We start from the raw sequence: 17,065 nt of genomic DNA on the forward strand, positions 1-17,065 counted from the left end.
TGTTCGCTTCAGCTGCCTGGCTGCCGGCTGCCATCTTGGTTGGCAGTTAATTTGCATATCGCCAATGGGAAGCATGTCGGAGGTATGGTTAATTACCATGTTTGTCTATTATTAGATAGGATTGCTGTCAATCTCTCCCTTAAAGTCCATCAAGAGTTTTTTATGTACTTGGGTGCTCCTATATTGGGTGCATATATGTTTAAAAGGTTTATATTTTCTTGTTGAATCATTCCTGTTAGTATTATGAAGTGTCCTTCTTTGTCTCTTGTTATGGCCTTTGTTTTGAAGTCTAAATGAGTATTGCTACTCCAGCTTTTTTTCCCTTTCCATTTGCATGGAATATATTTTCCATCCCTTCACTCTCAGTCTGTCTGTATCTTTTGTTCTGAGATGGGTCACTTGTAGATAGTATATGTATGGGTCATATTTTCTTATCCATTTGACTGGAGCATTTAATCCATTTACATTTAAGGTTACTATTGATAGGTATTTATTTATTACCATTTTAATTTTCTTTATGCCTATAATCCCCTCTTTCTCCCTTACTTCTACTTCCTAAAACAGTCCCTTTAACATTTCTTGCATTGCTGGTTTAGTGATAATGTACTCCTTTAACCATTTTTTGGTCTGGAAAGCTTACATGTCACCTTTAATTTTAAATGATAGCCTCGCTGGATACAGTAGTCTTAGATTTAGGCCCTTGCTTTTCATCATTTTCTTCATGCCACTCCCTTCTGTCCTGAAGTGTTCCTATTGAGAAATCAGTTGACATTCTAATGGGAGCTCCTTTGTAGGTAAATTTCTCTCTCTCTTTTGCTGCCTTTAAGATTCTTTCTTTGTCTTTAACATTTTCCATTTTAATTATAATGTTTCTAGGTGTGGGTCTCTTTGGGTTCATCTTTATTGGGATTCTCTATGCCTCCTGAACTTGTGTTACATTTTCCTTCACCAGGTTGGGCAAGTTTTTTTTCATATTTCCTTTAACATGCTCTCTGTTTTCTTGCTCACCCTCTTCCCCTTCTGGTCTTATTATAATGCAAATGTTGTTATATTTCATGTTGTCCCAGAGATCCCTTAAGCTCTCTTCCTGCCTTTTAATTCTCTTTTCTATTTGCTGCTCTAATTGGGTACTTATTTCTACCTTTTCTTCCAAATCGCTGATTTGGTCCTCTGCTTCATCAAATCTACATTTATTTCCTTCCAGTGTGTTCTTCATGTCAGATACATCATTCTTCATTGCTGTCTGGTGCTTGTTCATGGCCTCTATTTCCCTTCTCATGTTGTTGTTATTTGTGTTAAGTTCCTTGAGCATTTTTATAACCATTGCTTTGAACTCTATGTCTAATAGGTTGCTTACCTCCATCTCATTTAGTTCTTTTTCTGGAGATTCGTTCTTTTCTCTCATTTGGAGGTTGATTTTTTGTCTCCCCATTTTAGCTGTCTCTTTATATTTGCTTCTATGTATTAGATAGAACTGTTATGCCTCCCAGTCTTTGTGGGATGGTATTATGTAGAAGGTGTCTTGAGGGGTCCAGTAGTGTAGTCTCTTTGTTCACCTGAGCTAGATGCCTCTTATGAGCATTGTTTTAGGATCTTTTCTTATAATTGGGATTTGATTGTTGGTGTCCCATTTGTGGGAGGAATCTCCTCTCCTACTTGCTGCCAGTGAGGTTCAACCCCAAAATCATCATTCCAGCTGAACAGTGGTCGGGGACTCCTTAGCCAAGAGGTTGTGTCAGCCTTGAGTCTCACACCTTGATTGACCCTGTTCTGAGCTCTACTTCCTTCCTGCATGGAGTTGTTCCTGCAGGTGTCAGCTGCAGGCAGGTGCTTGGGGTCCCACTGGCCTTGTTAGAAGTCCAGGATGTTATCTGCAGCAGGGACCCAACCTGCTGTTTTTGACTAATTAGATAATGCAAAGACTTCAAGCTTCCAGAGAACTGCCTCTGCCTGCAGACCGATTGGAATCAGTCTGGAGTATCCTCAAGCAAGTCCACATGCTTCTGCCTTGAGGGCTAATTGTTATTCTCTGTCTCTTAATGGGCCACAGAAACTCCACAGGGTGGGGTATTAGAATTTCCAATAGGGTGGGTCAACTGTCTTCCCCCCAGGAAAAAACAGCAAGATAGCCAAGATTTGCCTGCGAAAGATGACCTCCAAGTGTGAGGGAATGATTCAGTCCAGGAAACTGGGGTGTCTGCCTTCTAACCTCTAACTCCAAATCCCCCAACCCTGGCTTATGTTTATACAGCTCCATTCCACTCAACTCTCCCTCTGCCAGAGCCCAAGGTGAGTGGCCACACTAAAAATGTTGTGTGTTAGTCCTTCAAGAGGGTGCCTTCTCTTCCAGCCTTCTCTCCCTGGCAGTCAACAACCCTGCTGTTTTTCACAGCCAGATGTTATTTGGGCACCTTTCTCGGTTCCAGTGCTCTCTATTGGAGGGCCCTGCTTGGGGATTATACCCAAGAGTTAGTGGCAAACCCCTACAGTTGAGATATCTCTCCAGAACTTCAGCTGCTGTCTGTGGGAACCCAGCCAGCCCTTTCATGCCTCCACCCTTCCTACAAGTCTCTATGTGGTCTCCACTTTCCTTCCTTGCTTATCAGGGTTCTCTCCAGCTAGTCTTTAGTTGATTTTTCTGGGTGCTTCTTCTGTATTTTAATTGCAATTACAATTTGGTCCTAAGAGCATGCCTGTGAGCTTCCACTTACTCTGCCACCATTTTTAATCTTCCAAAATTTAACCAGAGTCACAATATGAAGAACTAATTCTTACAAATGTTTTACTCCTGCCAATCTAAATCTAGAAATGAAAAAATTTTATTACCACCTTTGCCCAACTGGTTGCAGCAGGCAGATCTAAAAAAATGATGTGAGAATTTTTACCTTCTGCCAGATTTTGTCAGAGGTTCAAAATCTCTAAGTGCAGCTTCCAGATCAAGCAAGGTGTCCCCAGCTAATGGTGCAGTTTTTGGGGTGTAAGAAATTGTAGGGAAGAAAATGTTCTACTTGACCCTCTTAGGATCCTTAGCTGGATCTGAAAATGAAACAGACAAGGGCAGAAATGCATACAGATTTTACTGAATTTTTACATGCATCTGAAATCCTTCACAAGAGAATAAAGACCTGAAGAGGTGGGCCAGGGCAAAAATCTTCTTTTACACAAATAAACAATAAAAATTTTTGAATATTGGCAAAATGGAGGGGTTCGAGTTAGGGATAGTGAATGGTTAAGAAGTAACTAGAAGATAAAGTTTAGTTTAACAAGCTTGGTTAAAGCTTGTTACTTCTTGGTCCCAAATTCCCTGTCTTTGGTGATAATTTCTTCCTTCTTCCTGGTACAAGGAAGGTACCTGTCAGGTGAGTTTCATGATTTTTTTCAGAGAAGAAAGGCAGGTATGGGGCAGAGTGACTTACTTCAACTTGCAATTATCTGCACATGGAATCCCGCTTCTACAATTTTCTTAAACTCCTCCAGCTTAAGATATTTAATATGCCAAGGTGCTATATTTTAGTGTAGCATATCCTGAACTTCATCAACTTCTTGGCTTCTATCCATTCCTTCAGAGAATCTCATCTTCTGCCAAAATTCTGTGGGCTGTTATTCCTGGAAAACAATTATCGGCCAAATAGGGGCATTTGAAATAGGTAATATTTTGAATTACTTTACACTTTTCAAATAATTTTATAGGCTTTAATTTTTGAAACAGCCTTGTTATATAAGTGCTGTAATCATCTACATAATCTACATTTTACAGAAAATGAAACCTATTTAGAGAGATTCTTTAAATTTTTTTTATTTTAGGGATTTAAGAGAGGGAGGAAGAGAAAAAGAGGAGAGAGAGAGAGAGATCAGTTGCCTCTTGCGCACACCCCAGCCAGAGATTTAACCTACAACTCAGGTACATGCCCTGATCAGGAATCAAACCCAAGACTTTCTGGTGCATGGACTGATGCTCCAACCAACTGGGCCATACCAGCCAGGGCTAAGAGATTCTTATTCTCACTTTATTTTTATGCTTACCTCAATTGTGCAATGGTATCTAGCATTAATTACATTGTAGTGTGTGTGTGTATACATACATATATATTACTAGCGGCTCAGTACACGAAATTCGTGCACAGGGCGGTGGTGGATCTCAGCCCCACCTGAACCCTCTCCAATCTGGGACCTCTCGCAATTCAGGACCACTGGCTCCTAACCACTCACCTGCCTGCCTGCCAAATGTCCCCAACTTCCCTACCCTGCCAGCCTGGTGACCCCCAACTGCCCTCCCCTGCTGGCCTGATCATCCCTAACTGCTCTCCCCTGCTGGCCTGGTCGCCCCTAACTGCCTCTGCCCCAGCCCCCACCACCATGACTTTGTCCGTAAGGAAGTCGCATGTCTGGAAGATGGCCGGTCGACCGGTCTAATTAGCATATTACCCTTTTATTAGTATAGATAGATTATATAGGATAGGATTGCTTAAATGGGGGGTGGTGGAAAGTCTTTTTCAGCAGGAGTATATGCTCTTGGCAGACAAAAATACATAACCCCTATATCTGGACTGATAGCCAGCCATATGCACTATACTGCCAAACTGGTTATTAAAAAATTGAACTGCTTTATTACACCTTACACCAAACAGCTGTTGCCCCCCTTAAAACCCTCAGCCCCCACCTTAGGTTCTGCCTTCACAGTTCACCCAGATTAGGTTCTGATTGGTTGGTTTCTATGCCAGTGAGCATCAAAAGCTCCACCTCCTAGGCAGCCATTGGCTCCTCACAGTTCACCATATTTGGTTCTGATTGGTCGCTTTCTGTGCCAGTCAGCATCAAAAGCGCTGCCTCCTAGGCAGCCATTGGCTCCTCGCAGTTCACCCAGATTTTGTTCTGATTGGTCGGTTTCTATGCCAGTCAGCATCAAAAGCTCCGCCTCCTAAGCAGCCATTGGCTCCTTGCAGTTCACCCAGATTTAGCTCTGATTGGTCGGTTTCTATGCCAGTCAGTGTCAAAAGCTCCATCTCCTAGGCAGCCATTGGCTCCTCTGGGAAATCCAGAATGGACCTGCCTTCATATCGCCACCAGCCCTTCAGTCACGCCCCTAGTCCTCTACCGGGTATATCTCTGGCCGCTCTGGGAAGCAGCACCTCAGGTCTGTGCTGGTGGCAATTTTGAATTCTCATCCCTGACCTAACCTTCTTACAGTGCAAGCTCTGCAAAGACAAGCATTTGTCTTGTTCATTCTTATTTCACTCATAGACTTTACCTGTGTCTATGTATCTATGCTAGCACTGCATGGTGACCAGTGGAACGGTCATTTCGGTCGTCAGGGTCACTGCCTTTTTATATATATATAGATGTTATGGTTGCTAAATGAAGAAATTCTTCACTGATCTTCCCAGTGAACTGCTTAAGAGTACATTTAATAAACAAGGAGCTCAATCTTTTCAAAACATCCTTCTTCCTTTTTCAAAGATGGCATTGGTGAATAGGCAAATTTTCTTTACAAAGTGTAACTAACAACAATCTACTGTAAAACAAAAAGTAGCTCTGTTTATCTCATACCATCATGGGGCAAAATCCTATAAAAATCAATATGAGAAATATAACTTGAAAGAGCTTTTAATCATATGAGAGGATATTGATGAAATAATATCAGAGAAGAGAAAAACAGAATTATTCTTTTGTTTTTGAAATATATTTTCTAATATTCCATAATAAACATGTATTAATGTTATAATCAGTAAAATAATTTTAAACAAAGAAATATAGATAACCCTGCTCCTAAAATTACAGGTTTGATGTTCTCTCTTTTTCTAGTCTCAGCTTTTGAATTTATCATCAAGTTGCTACTGCATGTTTCTGTTTGGCTATCCTACTCTTATTTAAAAAAAAACAACAAAAAAAATTTCTAAAACTAAATTAATTTTTTCCAAAACAAAACTATTTTTCTTGACATTTCTATTTCTGTCTCCTTTTCATCCAAGTTTTAAACTCTGGAATTTTTCTTCAGTCATCTTCAGCTACTCATTTCCTCCTGAATGTCCTTTTTCTCCAGTGCATGTGTTTGTCACTTGACTTGAAGTTGTCTCCATATAGAATCCTTGTTCCTGGGCTTTCTCACTTCCAGTTGGCATGACATCACTGCTAGAGAAATTTCCAAAATCATATTTTGTTTTATACTATACTAGAGGCCCGGTGCATGAAATTCTTGCACTGGGGAGGTGTCCATCAGCCCAGGCTGCACCCTCTCCAATCTGGGACCCCTCGGGGGATGTCTGACTTCCGGTTTAGGCCAGGGATCGGGCCTAAACCAGCAGTCGGACATCCCTCTCACAATCTGGGACTGCTAGCTCCCAACCACTCGCCTGTCTGCCTGCCTGATTGCCCCCTATCCATTCCCCTGCCAGCCTGATCGATGCCTAACTGCTCCCCTGCAGGCCCAATCGCTCCTAACTGCTCCCCTGCCGGCCCAACTGCCCTCCCCTGCAGGCCTGGTCACCCCCAACTTCCCTCCCCTGCTGACCTGATTGCCCACAACTGCCCTCCCCTGCTGGCCATATCTTGTGGCTGGGCGCTGCCATCTTTGAGGGTGGGGCAGTCAATTAGCATATTCCCTCCTTATTGGCTGTGGGCGCCACCACCTTTGAGGGCAGGGCAGTCAATATATTCCCTCTTTATTAGATAGGATTCTTGCTCAAAAACAAATTATATAGCTTGTCAGAACAATAACTTCTGCCATGTCTAGGGCAACATATATTCAAGATGAGCTTGAAACATCTGTGCCAGAAAGCAAGGAAATGTTCAAAGAATGATAAGGACATGTCAAGGGGTACAGGAATTGACTTTGAATGGATGTTCCCATTGGCCATATTTGGACCATCTCAACATCTAAAAGAATAATAACAGTTATTAATTTGTATGAAATAGAACGTGTACAAAAAGAAAGATGCAGTGGAGAAAGAAATGGAAGTTCTGTGCAGAAAAAAAAATGATAATATAAATGCAAAAGAAATGATAGAAAAGCAGCACATTGCAACCAATTATTGTGATAATTGGTGACCAATGGATATGAGGATCACTAGTGGATGCTAAATTCATCAGTTCAAATGTCTTTAGGGAACAGGATATGACACAATATCAAAGTACTATCTCACAAATTATTTACTAATTGCAAAGTGGAAAATGTACATTTATAGATCTGAAGGAAACCATCTTACCCAAGAGCTCAAACTTATCATTACCAATAGCAGTGAGAGGCCCACAATGTACCCACGCCAATCACGTGTTCTTGCCAATAGGTTCAACCCAAGTCCAACATAGAGGAAACTATCAGAAAAGCCAAGAATGTAGGGCATTCTACAAGACAACTGGCTGGGATTCTTCAAAAATAACTTAATATACGGAAAAACAAAAAGGCAGTAAAGTTAGTGTAGATGAAAGAAAACTAAAGAGATGTGATTTTGTGCATAAACCTTCATTGGCTCCTATATGAAACAGTATAAAACAGCTACAAAATAACAGAATATCTTTATTCTTGGAAGATATGAGCCAATGTATGCAGGAGTAAGAAATCATAATGTCTTTCAAAAATTTCAGCAACAAAAATTTATAAATAAATATATACATGTACATATACATACAGAGAGAGAGGGAGACTGTACAGGCAAAAGTGGTAAATATTCACAAAAGGTGAGTCTAGGTAAGGGGTATGTAAGGGTTCATTGTACTATACTTTCAAATTTTGTAGATTTGAAAATTTTTAAATAAAAGGTTATGGAGGGAAAGCCCTTTGCCTGGAAGGAGAAAGTCCAGAGTCCTTGATCCAGCACTCAAGGCCATGTTCCACTTAGATCTATCAAGCTATAGTCAGTCTGTAAGAGATACAAGGGCTAGAGTGTGTCCTATCAACCCTGTCTCCCCAGCATTAGCATCGTCGTCTTCATAATTCTCTCCTCTACTCCTCTGCAGGACCCCCTCTTAAGTCAAACTAATCTCATTCTCACAACTCTGCCTGTGCTGCTCTGCCTGTGAACATTGCTCATTTTCTCCATCCAAATGAAAACACTCTCCTCCCCATCAATCCCAGCCTGACTTAAATATAAACATGACCATCTAGGTTAACACCTGATATTTCCCCTCATATTTCTACATGTGAGAAAATAGGGGATTTTAACTTATGATTCTTAAAGACACCCCCCACTTATAAAATAATATCTTCAATAAATAAGTATAGGTTGATTGATTATATCCCTTCACTACATTATATATGAAGTAATCCTTATTTTAATGTCAAAATTTCAGAAAAAAAAGGAAGAAATTTAGTAAATTAATTAGTCATCTCTATGGAATGCCAAACAAAAAGTCATTTAAAAACTTATTTTTAGAATCAGGTGGGTTTGAATTAAATGTTCCCATTTTTGTCAGGACATTTTTTTATTATAGAGAATTGAGTAGGCTTGGATGAGTAGAGGAAAGTACCTATCTGATCATTTATCCACACTATCCCCTTGTCTCACTCTATGGCACTAACCTCCTTCTTCTGTGTTTAATTTAGACACTGCTGTCAATTATATTCTCTGGCCTTGGAATTTCTTTCTCTGGATACTGCCTGGCCATATCAGCTTTGGGCCTCGTCCAAGGCCCATACTGCCGCACCCTCAATGGCTGGGAATACGCCTTTGAAGGCACTGCAGGACGGTAAGGAATAATTCCTCAAGCCAAGGAATTAGGCTTGAATTACCTGACTTAATGCTCATGCTCATTTTCCATGATCACTTTGGTGTTCCATGCAGTTACTTTAGTGCAGAATTTTCCTATTCATTTACTAATCTCCAGACCAGTATGTTCCTGCTCTGATCATTGTTCAGATTTTTTTTTCTCCAGTCTTTTAATGCCACATGCACTCACTGTTTTGAGGCTATCATGGATATATCCAAATGAAAGACATGTTTCTTCCATACTTCAGAATAGGACTTCATGGTTACTGTGGTCTGGCAACTGCTGGAGCAGTTGAGTGGCTCTGGGAAGTCAGTCTTGCTTTGTGGCCAGGTTGAGCATGTGGTAAGTTACAGATATAAAAGGACTCAGCTGAGAGAGAATCACAGTGCCCGTGGATGGGCACCACCCAGAGCTATGCCAGCAGGGGCAGAGCGAGTAACAAAGTGCAGGCTGAGATGCAGAGACATGCCTAGGTGCAGAGGCTTGTAGATGGAGCCAGAAGCTTCTCTAGCATATACTGAAGAAGACTCTAGTCTAGAAGTCTTCTCAAAAGGCTGGTATGGTAGTTCAGCTGTTGAAGGATTCATGCTGGATCACAGAATGCCTCCCACTAGCACTGTGCTGAGCTTACTGGCCTACCAGCATCTGCAGAGGCAGCTCAAAAGGAAACAGGGCCCAGGCAGAGACACAGGAGAGGGTAACTGAATCTTGCCCTGTCTCATCCTGTGCTCAGAATTCTAGTGGAATAAAATGAGGGAGTGTCGGTACCACTTCCTGAGAAAATCACATTTTCTTCTTAACTCCCTATGACTGCCTTTATTGTTCAAGACCCACATCTATTTGAAGTCTCACATGCTCACCTAGAGCTCCTTGGCAGAACTGCTTCTGTGTTGCCTTTATTCTGAAGGTTCCACAAGGTGCTCTGGCCAAAGTTCTTCCTCAGGTCAGGAGAACCTGAAACACAACCCCAGGCCTTTCTGAGAATTTAGAGACAATCCTGTGGAATTGAAGGACTTCAGGAAAGGGACCCTATGTATCAAGTCCTGCTGGCTGCAAAAAATCCTCTTTTTATACCATTAGCCCCTGAACTTTTCCCCACCCCAAAACCAAAGAAGCCTCCCCTTTCGATTGCAAGAATCTCAGGCTTCCCACATGCCTCTCCATTACTCCTTTCAAGTTGCCCTTTATATTCGCATTCACCTGGTCCAGATTCTCTATTCCTTGCAGACCCTGTTGGTGCTCATAGGTTACAAGAATTTTTACATAATTCTCAACAAACAGTCACAGTAACCTTAGAGTTAGATATTTGAAGCTCACTGTCCAGATAAGACTCTAAAGGTCAGAGATGTAATATCCTTTATCCAAGATCCTACAAATCTGGGAGTTGTGACTTCATATTCAATGCTCTTTACATCTTGAGACCTAAGGGTCATTGGCAATATCACAAAATTCTCAGAGTGCCTCTCAGTGTACTGGAGCATAGAGAATAGGAAAGAGAGTTAATGGAGGGGAATAAGAAAGAAATGGAGTGGGGGGAGAGAAAATAAAGGTTGTGGTGGTGAGGGCACTAATCCTTTCTGCCACAGGCATTAATACCCACAGCCACTTTTGCTGGTACCCACGTTGCCCAAATTGCTGTTTTAAGAAAAATCATCTTACTATTGACAAGATATTTATAGAAAATTCCGCCCTGTAAATAGGTTTGATTGTTTTTGTTTGGGTGATTCTTTTTAAAGATCAGTTTTCCATTTTGATTTAGTTGAACAGAGAGTGTGTCCTCCTTATAAGAAGAGCTAATGGTCATGGGAGACCTGGAAGTGGGCAAAAGTTGTCAGGTTGATTCAGTGTGGCTTTAAAATTATCTTGGAAGTTGTTTAATTCTCACAATTCTATGCTGAACTAGACTGATAAAACCTTTCCAGCTTTTGCATTCCCACCTCACAGTCTAAATCTTCTTAAGAGCTGCAGGACAGTACCACTCTGAAGAAGAAGTCCTCACACTGTGGACCCCAGACCAGCAACATCACCATTACCTGGGAACTTAGAAATGTAGTCTTGAGCCCCACCCAAAATTTCTGAATCAAAAACACTGTGGTGGGGCCCCACAATCTGCATTTTCACAAGCCCTCTACAATCCTGATACATGCTCAAGTTTGAGGACCACTGTTCTAGACAGTATTGGGACAGTGTCTAGGAATATCTAGCAGAATTTCTCTTTTTCATTTTGCCACCTGTGTGATTTTATATCCGGTGCAAGCTCAGCTCTATCCCCGACAGCTCAGGCTAACTGCTGGACTCGCAGAGACAGGCAGTCTCTACCTCTCTTGGTATTGACATATGCTGCTTTTCATTGCTATTGAACTCTTCAGTATGTGTCTTGCTTCCTAATTGAATTATAATTGCCTCTGAGGCAGGTACCATGTTTACAATAAGCATAGTCTGGTGCTATATATACTATACTAGAGGCCCAGTGCACGAATTCGTGCACAGGTGGGGTTCCTCGGCCTGACTGGTGATTGGAGCCGATCAGGGGGGTAGGAGGGTGCCCGGCCGGCCAGGGGGAGGGACCACAGGAGGTTGGCTGGCTGTGGGAGGTTGGCTGTGGGAGCGCACTGACCACCAGGGAACAGCTCCTGCTTTGAGCATCTGCCCCCTGGTGTTCAGTGCACATCATAGCAACCGGTCATTTGGTCAACCGGTCATAATGGTCACTTAGGTTTTTATATAGAGAGAGATGTTCAATATACGTACTGAATGATTTCTTTAAATATATGAATTCATATTTAATAATATATATTTTAATCATATGTATTACTGTCCCAAACATATAAATAACTGTAGCCTTCTTCCTTGGACCAAGTATGTAGGCTTTGGCCTTATTGGCTCTTTTTGACCATTTCCTTCCTTGCTCTCAGTTTCCTAACAGATTCCAGCATATGGATTCAGTGCCTTGAACCTGCACATGTAGTGGAGTGGAACATCATTTTGTTTTCCATTCTCATAGCACTCAGTGGGCTTCAAGTGATCATCTGCCTCATCAGAGTAGTCATTCAGTTATCCAAGATACTATGTGGAACCTATTCAGTCATCATCCAGGTAACAGACCCCCACTGGCACCTGTACCTCACCCATTTTACCCTCACTGCCCATGATTCAATGAGTTTCTTAAAAAGACTTTTAGAATTCCATTATTTCCATTCCTACTGCCCTCACCTTTCTTTATTCAACCCCTAATACAGCTAATTTTTTCAATATTTTCAATGTGTCTGTTGATTTGTCTATATGGATTAAATCAATGTAATAGTAAAATCTGTATTCCGTGTTGCATGATGAAAATAACTCAGTGTTTTCAGTGAGAAACATTTTAATATTCCATGTAGTTATAACCCAAAGCTCAAATAAATATATGCATTTATGTGCATTGAGAATTTTTTGTTCATTTCTTTGAATGCTGGTACATTCAGCTAAAAATCTTTCTTTGTACTGAGTGGTTTTTAAGATGTGAAATATGTCTTTATCTATTGGAACTATTTCTGCATCATCTGCTAAAATATTAATGTTAATTTAGTTATAATTGAAACTACTAAACCTATCAAGCAAGTCTGGAGTGAAGAGAAATCATAACTGAGATCTTGTGTCTTGTTTAACAACATATCTATATATAAAAGCCCAGTGACCAAACGGCAGAACAACTGGTCGACGAGTTGCTATGATGCGCACTGACCACCAGGGGGCAGACGCTCAAGGCAGGAGCTGCCCCCTGGTGGTCAGTGTGCTCCCACAGTGGGAGTGCCACTCTGCTGACCGAGATGAGCGGTGTTCCCACAGCAGGTCAATCCCCGTAGGCCACGCCCCCACCAGTCCACGAATCTGTTCACTGGGCCTCTAGTATTAGATAATTCCTTTCCTAGCAGTTTCAAATAGATATTTTTCTAGTCCATTATGTTTTGAATATAAACTATAAATTTCAGTTGCTACCTGGATTATGAATTATTAATCAAGTCAAATTTACTACTTTACTTACTTTGGTTTTCCTTTTTTTTTTTTTTAGCCTGGAATCATTTGAATGAGGACAAGAATGTTTTCCATTATCAAGTTATGGACATCTATCTTCTATATAAGTCTTTTATTTAGACTTGGCAATATTCAAATGATATTTTCTCCATTTGGTGTTCATTGTAGTCATTTGTGAAATTTACAGTCCTCGCTGAAAGTGCAAATTATGCCACACTTTTATTTAGATTTTTTTCTAAGCAATATGTGTCAAGATCTTTAGAAATGTTTTTTCACTTTGAGCAAACAAGTCTGTTTTTAGTAATCTGTACTTTGGAAATAAATAAGAATAAAAGATGAAACTTTATGCAAATTGCATATATTTCAACATAATTTAATATTCTGTAAAATTAGAATACCAAAAAAATTTAAAGTTTAGGGGAAAGATTAAATAAAGAGTGGTACATTAGTTGTAATATTACATAGTCATTACAAATGATGTTTTAAAGATTATGAATAGTGCTATGTGAAAAAACAGATTACAAACTTACATTTACAGTAAAAACTATATCTAAAACAAATAAAACAGATTTTTTTAGGTTAAGGCACAGACAGAGGCATCTCAGAAGGTTTCATTCTTGCTGTTGTTCTCATCAGCCCTTTAGTTTATTAGGGAACATGTGTAAGGGTCAGGCAGAAGAACTGGACTTAGACCTAGGTTTGAAACTTGGCTGTGTCCGTAGGCAAACTATTTAACCTCTCTGAAACTGTCTCTTAATCTTTAAAAAGAGGATAACAAGGATTAAAAATGGCAGCAGAGTAGGTGGATGCTGCAAAGACATGCTCCCAGGAATAAGCTGTAATTACAACTGAAATACTGAAATGCTCCCTGATAATCAACAGAAAACTCACAGGAGAGAACCCTGATACCTGAGGACTGAAGGTGGAGACCACACAGAGACTGGTATGAGGTGTGGGGTTGCAAAAGGGCTGACCGAGTGCCCACAGACAGGAACTGAAGTTTTGGAGAGATATCTCAGCTGTGGAGGGGTGCCACTGAGAACTCTGGGATCTAATCTTCAAGCTGGGTTCCCAGCAGAGAGCAGAAAATCTGAGGAGGGTACCCACATAACATCTAGCTGTGAAAAGCAGTGGGGTGCTGTCTGCCAGGGAGTGGCAGCTGAAAGTTCAGGCACCCTCTTAAAGGGCCAATGTACAAAAATTCCCTGTGGTGCCACCCAACTTGTGCTCTGGCAGAGGGAGGGTGAAGAGGAATGGAGCTGTGAGAGCAGAACCCAGGACTGAGAACTTGAGGGGTAGAGCTCAGAAGGCAGACACCCCAAGTTTCCTGGGCTGAGTCATTCCCTTACACAGCAGAGGACATCTTTCCCACATAGACATTTGCCTTGCCTGGTGGGGGAGAAAGTCGACACACCCTATTGGACAACACCTTGCCCTGAGGTCACTTAAGATCTTAAAAGTAGCAATTAGCCTCCAGGCAGAAGCAACTGCCCCACCGTGTTGAAAAAACTCTTGCTATACCTGAGAATGATTGTCCGGGGGCAATTCAAGTTGGAATTCTATTAGTCTGTAGACAGAGGCGGTCTCTGGAGGCTTTAAGTCTTTGCCTGATCCAATTAGTCAGAAACTGCCTTTAACACTGTCCTGCAATAGAAATTGAGAGGTGTAGAACATCTACCTAAAACTTAGTCACAAACCCAGACAACCAAAATGAGGAGACAAAGAAACAACCCCCAAATGAAAGAACTAGAGAATTCTCCAGAAGAAGAGGTAAATGAAGCAGAGATAAGAAACTTACCAGAAACAGAGTTCAGAGTAATCATGGTAAAAATGCTCAACAATATGAAAAAAGATATAGTAACTATGAAAAAAGAACAGTCTGAGATAAAGAATGACATAACACAAACAAAGAACACATTGGAAGGAATACACAGTAGATTTGGGGAAGCTGAGGATCTAATCAATGAATTAGAAAACAGAATTGAAAATATCACTCAGAGAACCAAAAAGAAAAAAAAATTAAAAAACAGGAGGCAGCTAGAGGGAGCTCTGGGACAATGTGAAACATAACAATATTAGAGTTGCAGTTGTGCCAGAAGAGGCAGAAAGGAAGAAAGGAAAAGAGAAGGTGTTTGAAGAAATAATGGTAGAAAACTTTCCCAACCTGGTAAAGGAAAAAGTCACACAAGTTCAGGAGGCACAGAGAACAAGAACAACCTGAACAGACCCGTGCACAGACACATCATAATTAAAATTAAAATGCCCCAAATTAAAGACAATAAGGGAATCTTAAAGGCAGCAAGAGAAAAGAAAACTATTACCTACAAAGGAGTTCCCAAAAGGCTGACACCTGATTTCTCAGCAGTAACCCTACAAGCCAGTAGGGAATGGCATGAAGCACTTAAGGTAATGGAAAGCAAGGATCTGAGACCAGGATTACTATATCCAGCAAGGCGATTATTCAAAAAAGATGGTAAAATGAAGAGCTTTCCAGACAAAAAAATAAAAAGGCTAAAGTAGTTCATCACCACCAAGCCAGCATTACAAGAAATGCTAAAGGGATTGCTGAGAAGAAGAAACAGAGAAACCTAGCTATACAGAATCGAAATGGCTATAAATAAGTTCCTCTCGATAACCCTAAATGTAAATGGATTAAATGCTCCAATCAAAAGGCATAGGGTAACTGAATGGGTACAAAAACATGACCTAACTATATGCTGTCTGAAAGAGACCCACCTCAAAACAAAAGACACACACAGGATGAAAGTGAGGGGGTGGAAAAATAATTTTCCATGAAATGGAAAAGAAAAAAAAGCTGCAGTAGCAACACTCATATCTGACAAAATAAACTTTAAAATGAAGGCCATCACAAGAAACAACAAAGATCACTACATAATCCTAAAGGGATAGATTTAACAAGAGGTTATAACCCTGGTAAACATATATGCACCCAATATAGGTGCACCTAAATATATTTTTAAAAATTTTAGAGAACTTTAATGGAAAGATTCACAACAATACAGTCATAATAGGGGACTTTAACACCCCTCTAACTTCACTAGAAAGATGTCCCAGACAAAAAAAATTAACAAGTAAACAGAGACTCTAAAGGACACACTGGATCAGATGGATCTAATACTAGTAAACATTTATAGAACATTTCACCCCAATGCAGCAAAATATACATTCTTCTCAAGTGCACATGGATCATTCACAAAGAGAGACCACATGTTAGGATACAAAACAAGTCTTTAAAAGTTCAAGAAGATTGAAATCATATCAAGCATCTTCTCAGATCACAGTGGAATGAAATTAGAAATCAACTACAGTAAAAACACCCCAAAATATTCAAACATATGGAGGATAAATAGCATGTTATTAAACAATGAATGGGTTACCAACAAGATCAAGAAAGAAATTAAAAACTTCCTGGAGGAGAAACCAAGATGACGGCATAGGTAAACACCAGAGATTGCTGCCTCGCACAACCACTTCAAAAATACAACTAAAAGACAGAACGGACATCATCCAGAACCACAGGAAGGCTGGCTGAATGGAAATTCTACAACTAGAAGGAAAGAAAAAAGCATACCAAGACTCAGAGGAGCTGCGGTGCGGAAGTAAAATACAGAGATACAGAGGCGCATGGGGAGAGGGTTGGTGGCTGAGGACACAGTTGTCTTTTTCAATCGGGAGGGAGTCTCAAGCTCTGAGCTCCAGTTCCGGGTGAGTCTCTGGGGACCCAGACTCATATGAGAGAAACTGGGCTGTCTGGCATTGGTCAGAACTCGAGGGCAGCTTTCTCTCGGGGGTGCTTGCAGCGATTGTCGGGACACTGAGAAGCAGGGCCTCTGAGAGCAGGACCAAGAGCAGCCATAACTGCTCGCTCCACCCTGTTGATCCCCTGGGACCCCGCCCCGCCCAAGCCATGAGGCTTTTGCATATGAAAGACCTGGCCTTTGCAATCTGATAATTACCTAACAAATTGCTGCTGGCCCAAGGCCCCACGGCAACTTGCAATGTGTCACAGCTGGCTCCTGCTGGATAGCCTCAGGCAGAAGCTAGATTAGCACCTCCTTAGAGATCCAGGAACCAGTGTGCCTGGTGGTCAGAGTGGGACCATCCAGATTGCAGCTCCTCGTATTCATAAAGGACACACTCAGGAGGCAGACTCAGTGAGCACCAAAGCCCCATTGAAGTAAGTCTTGACCCGGAGGGGTTTCTCCAGCACAGAAGTTCTCCCACTACAGACACAGCTGATTCTCACAGCCAATTGGCCTGGAGGTCAATCCCTCCCAGAGTTACCTACAACAATCAAGGCTTAACTACAACAAGACTGTGCACAAAG

General features: G+C 41.1%; 1 protein-coding gene across 1 annotated transcript in view; it reads left to right on the plus strand.

Annotated features, from left to right (window-relative positions):
* The window catches only part of TM4SF18 (transmembrane 4 L six family member 18), a 39,453-nt gene extending 26,384 nt beyond the window's left edge, over window positions 1–13,069 (plus strand). The window contains exons 4-6 of the mRNA XM_005863478.2: window positions 8,540–8,682; window positions 11,619–11,799; window positions 12,755–13,069. Of these exons, the coding sequence (XP_005863540.1) occupies window positions 8,540–8,682; window positions 11,619–11,799; window positions 12,755–12,769 (339 nt within the window). The 3' untranslated portion in view covers window positions 12,770–13,069. The remainder of the gene's footprint in view (window positions 1–8,539; window positions 8,683–11,618; window positions 11,800–12,754) is intronic.
* The last annotated feature ends 3,996 nt before the right edge of the window (window positions 13,070–17,065 follow it).

The sequence above is a fragment of the Myotis brandtii genome, unplaced genomic scaffold (genome assembly GCF_000412655.1).
Source record: "Myotis brandtii unplaced genomic scaffold, ASM41265v1 scaffold179, whole genome shotgun sequence".
NCBI classification, from domain to species: Eukaryota; Metazoa; Chordata; class Mammalia; order Chiroptera; family Vespertilionidae; genus Myotis; species Myotis brandtii.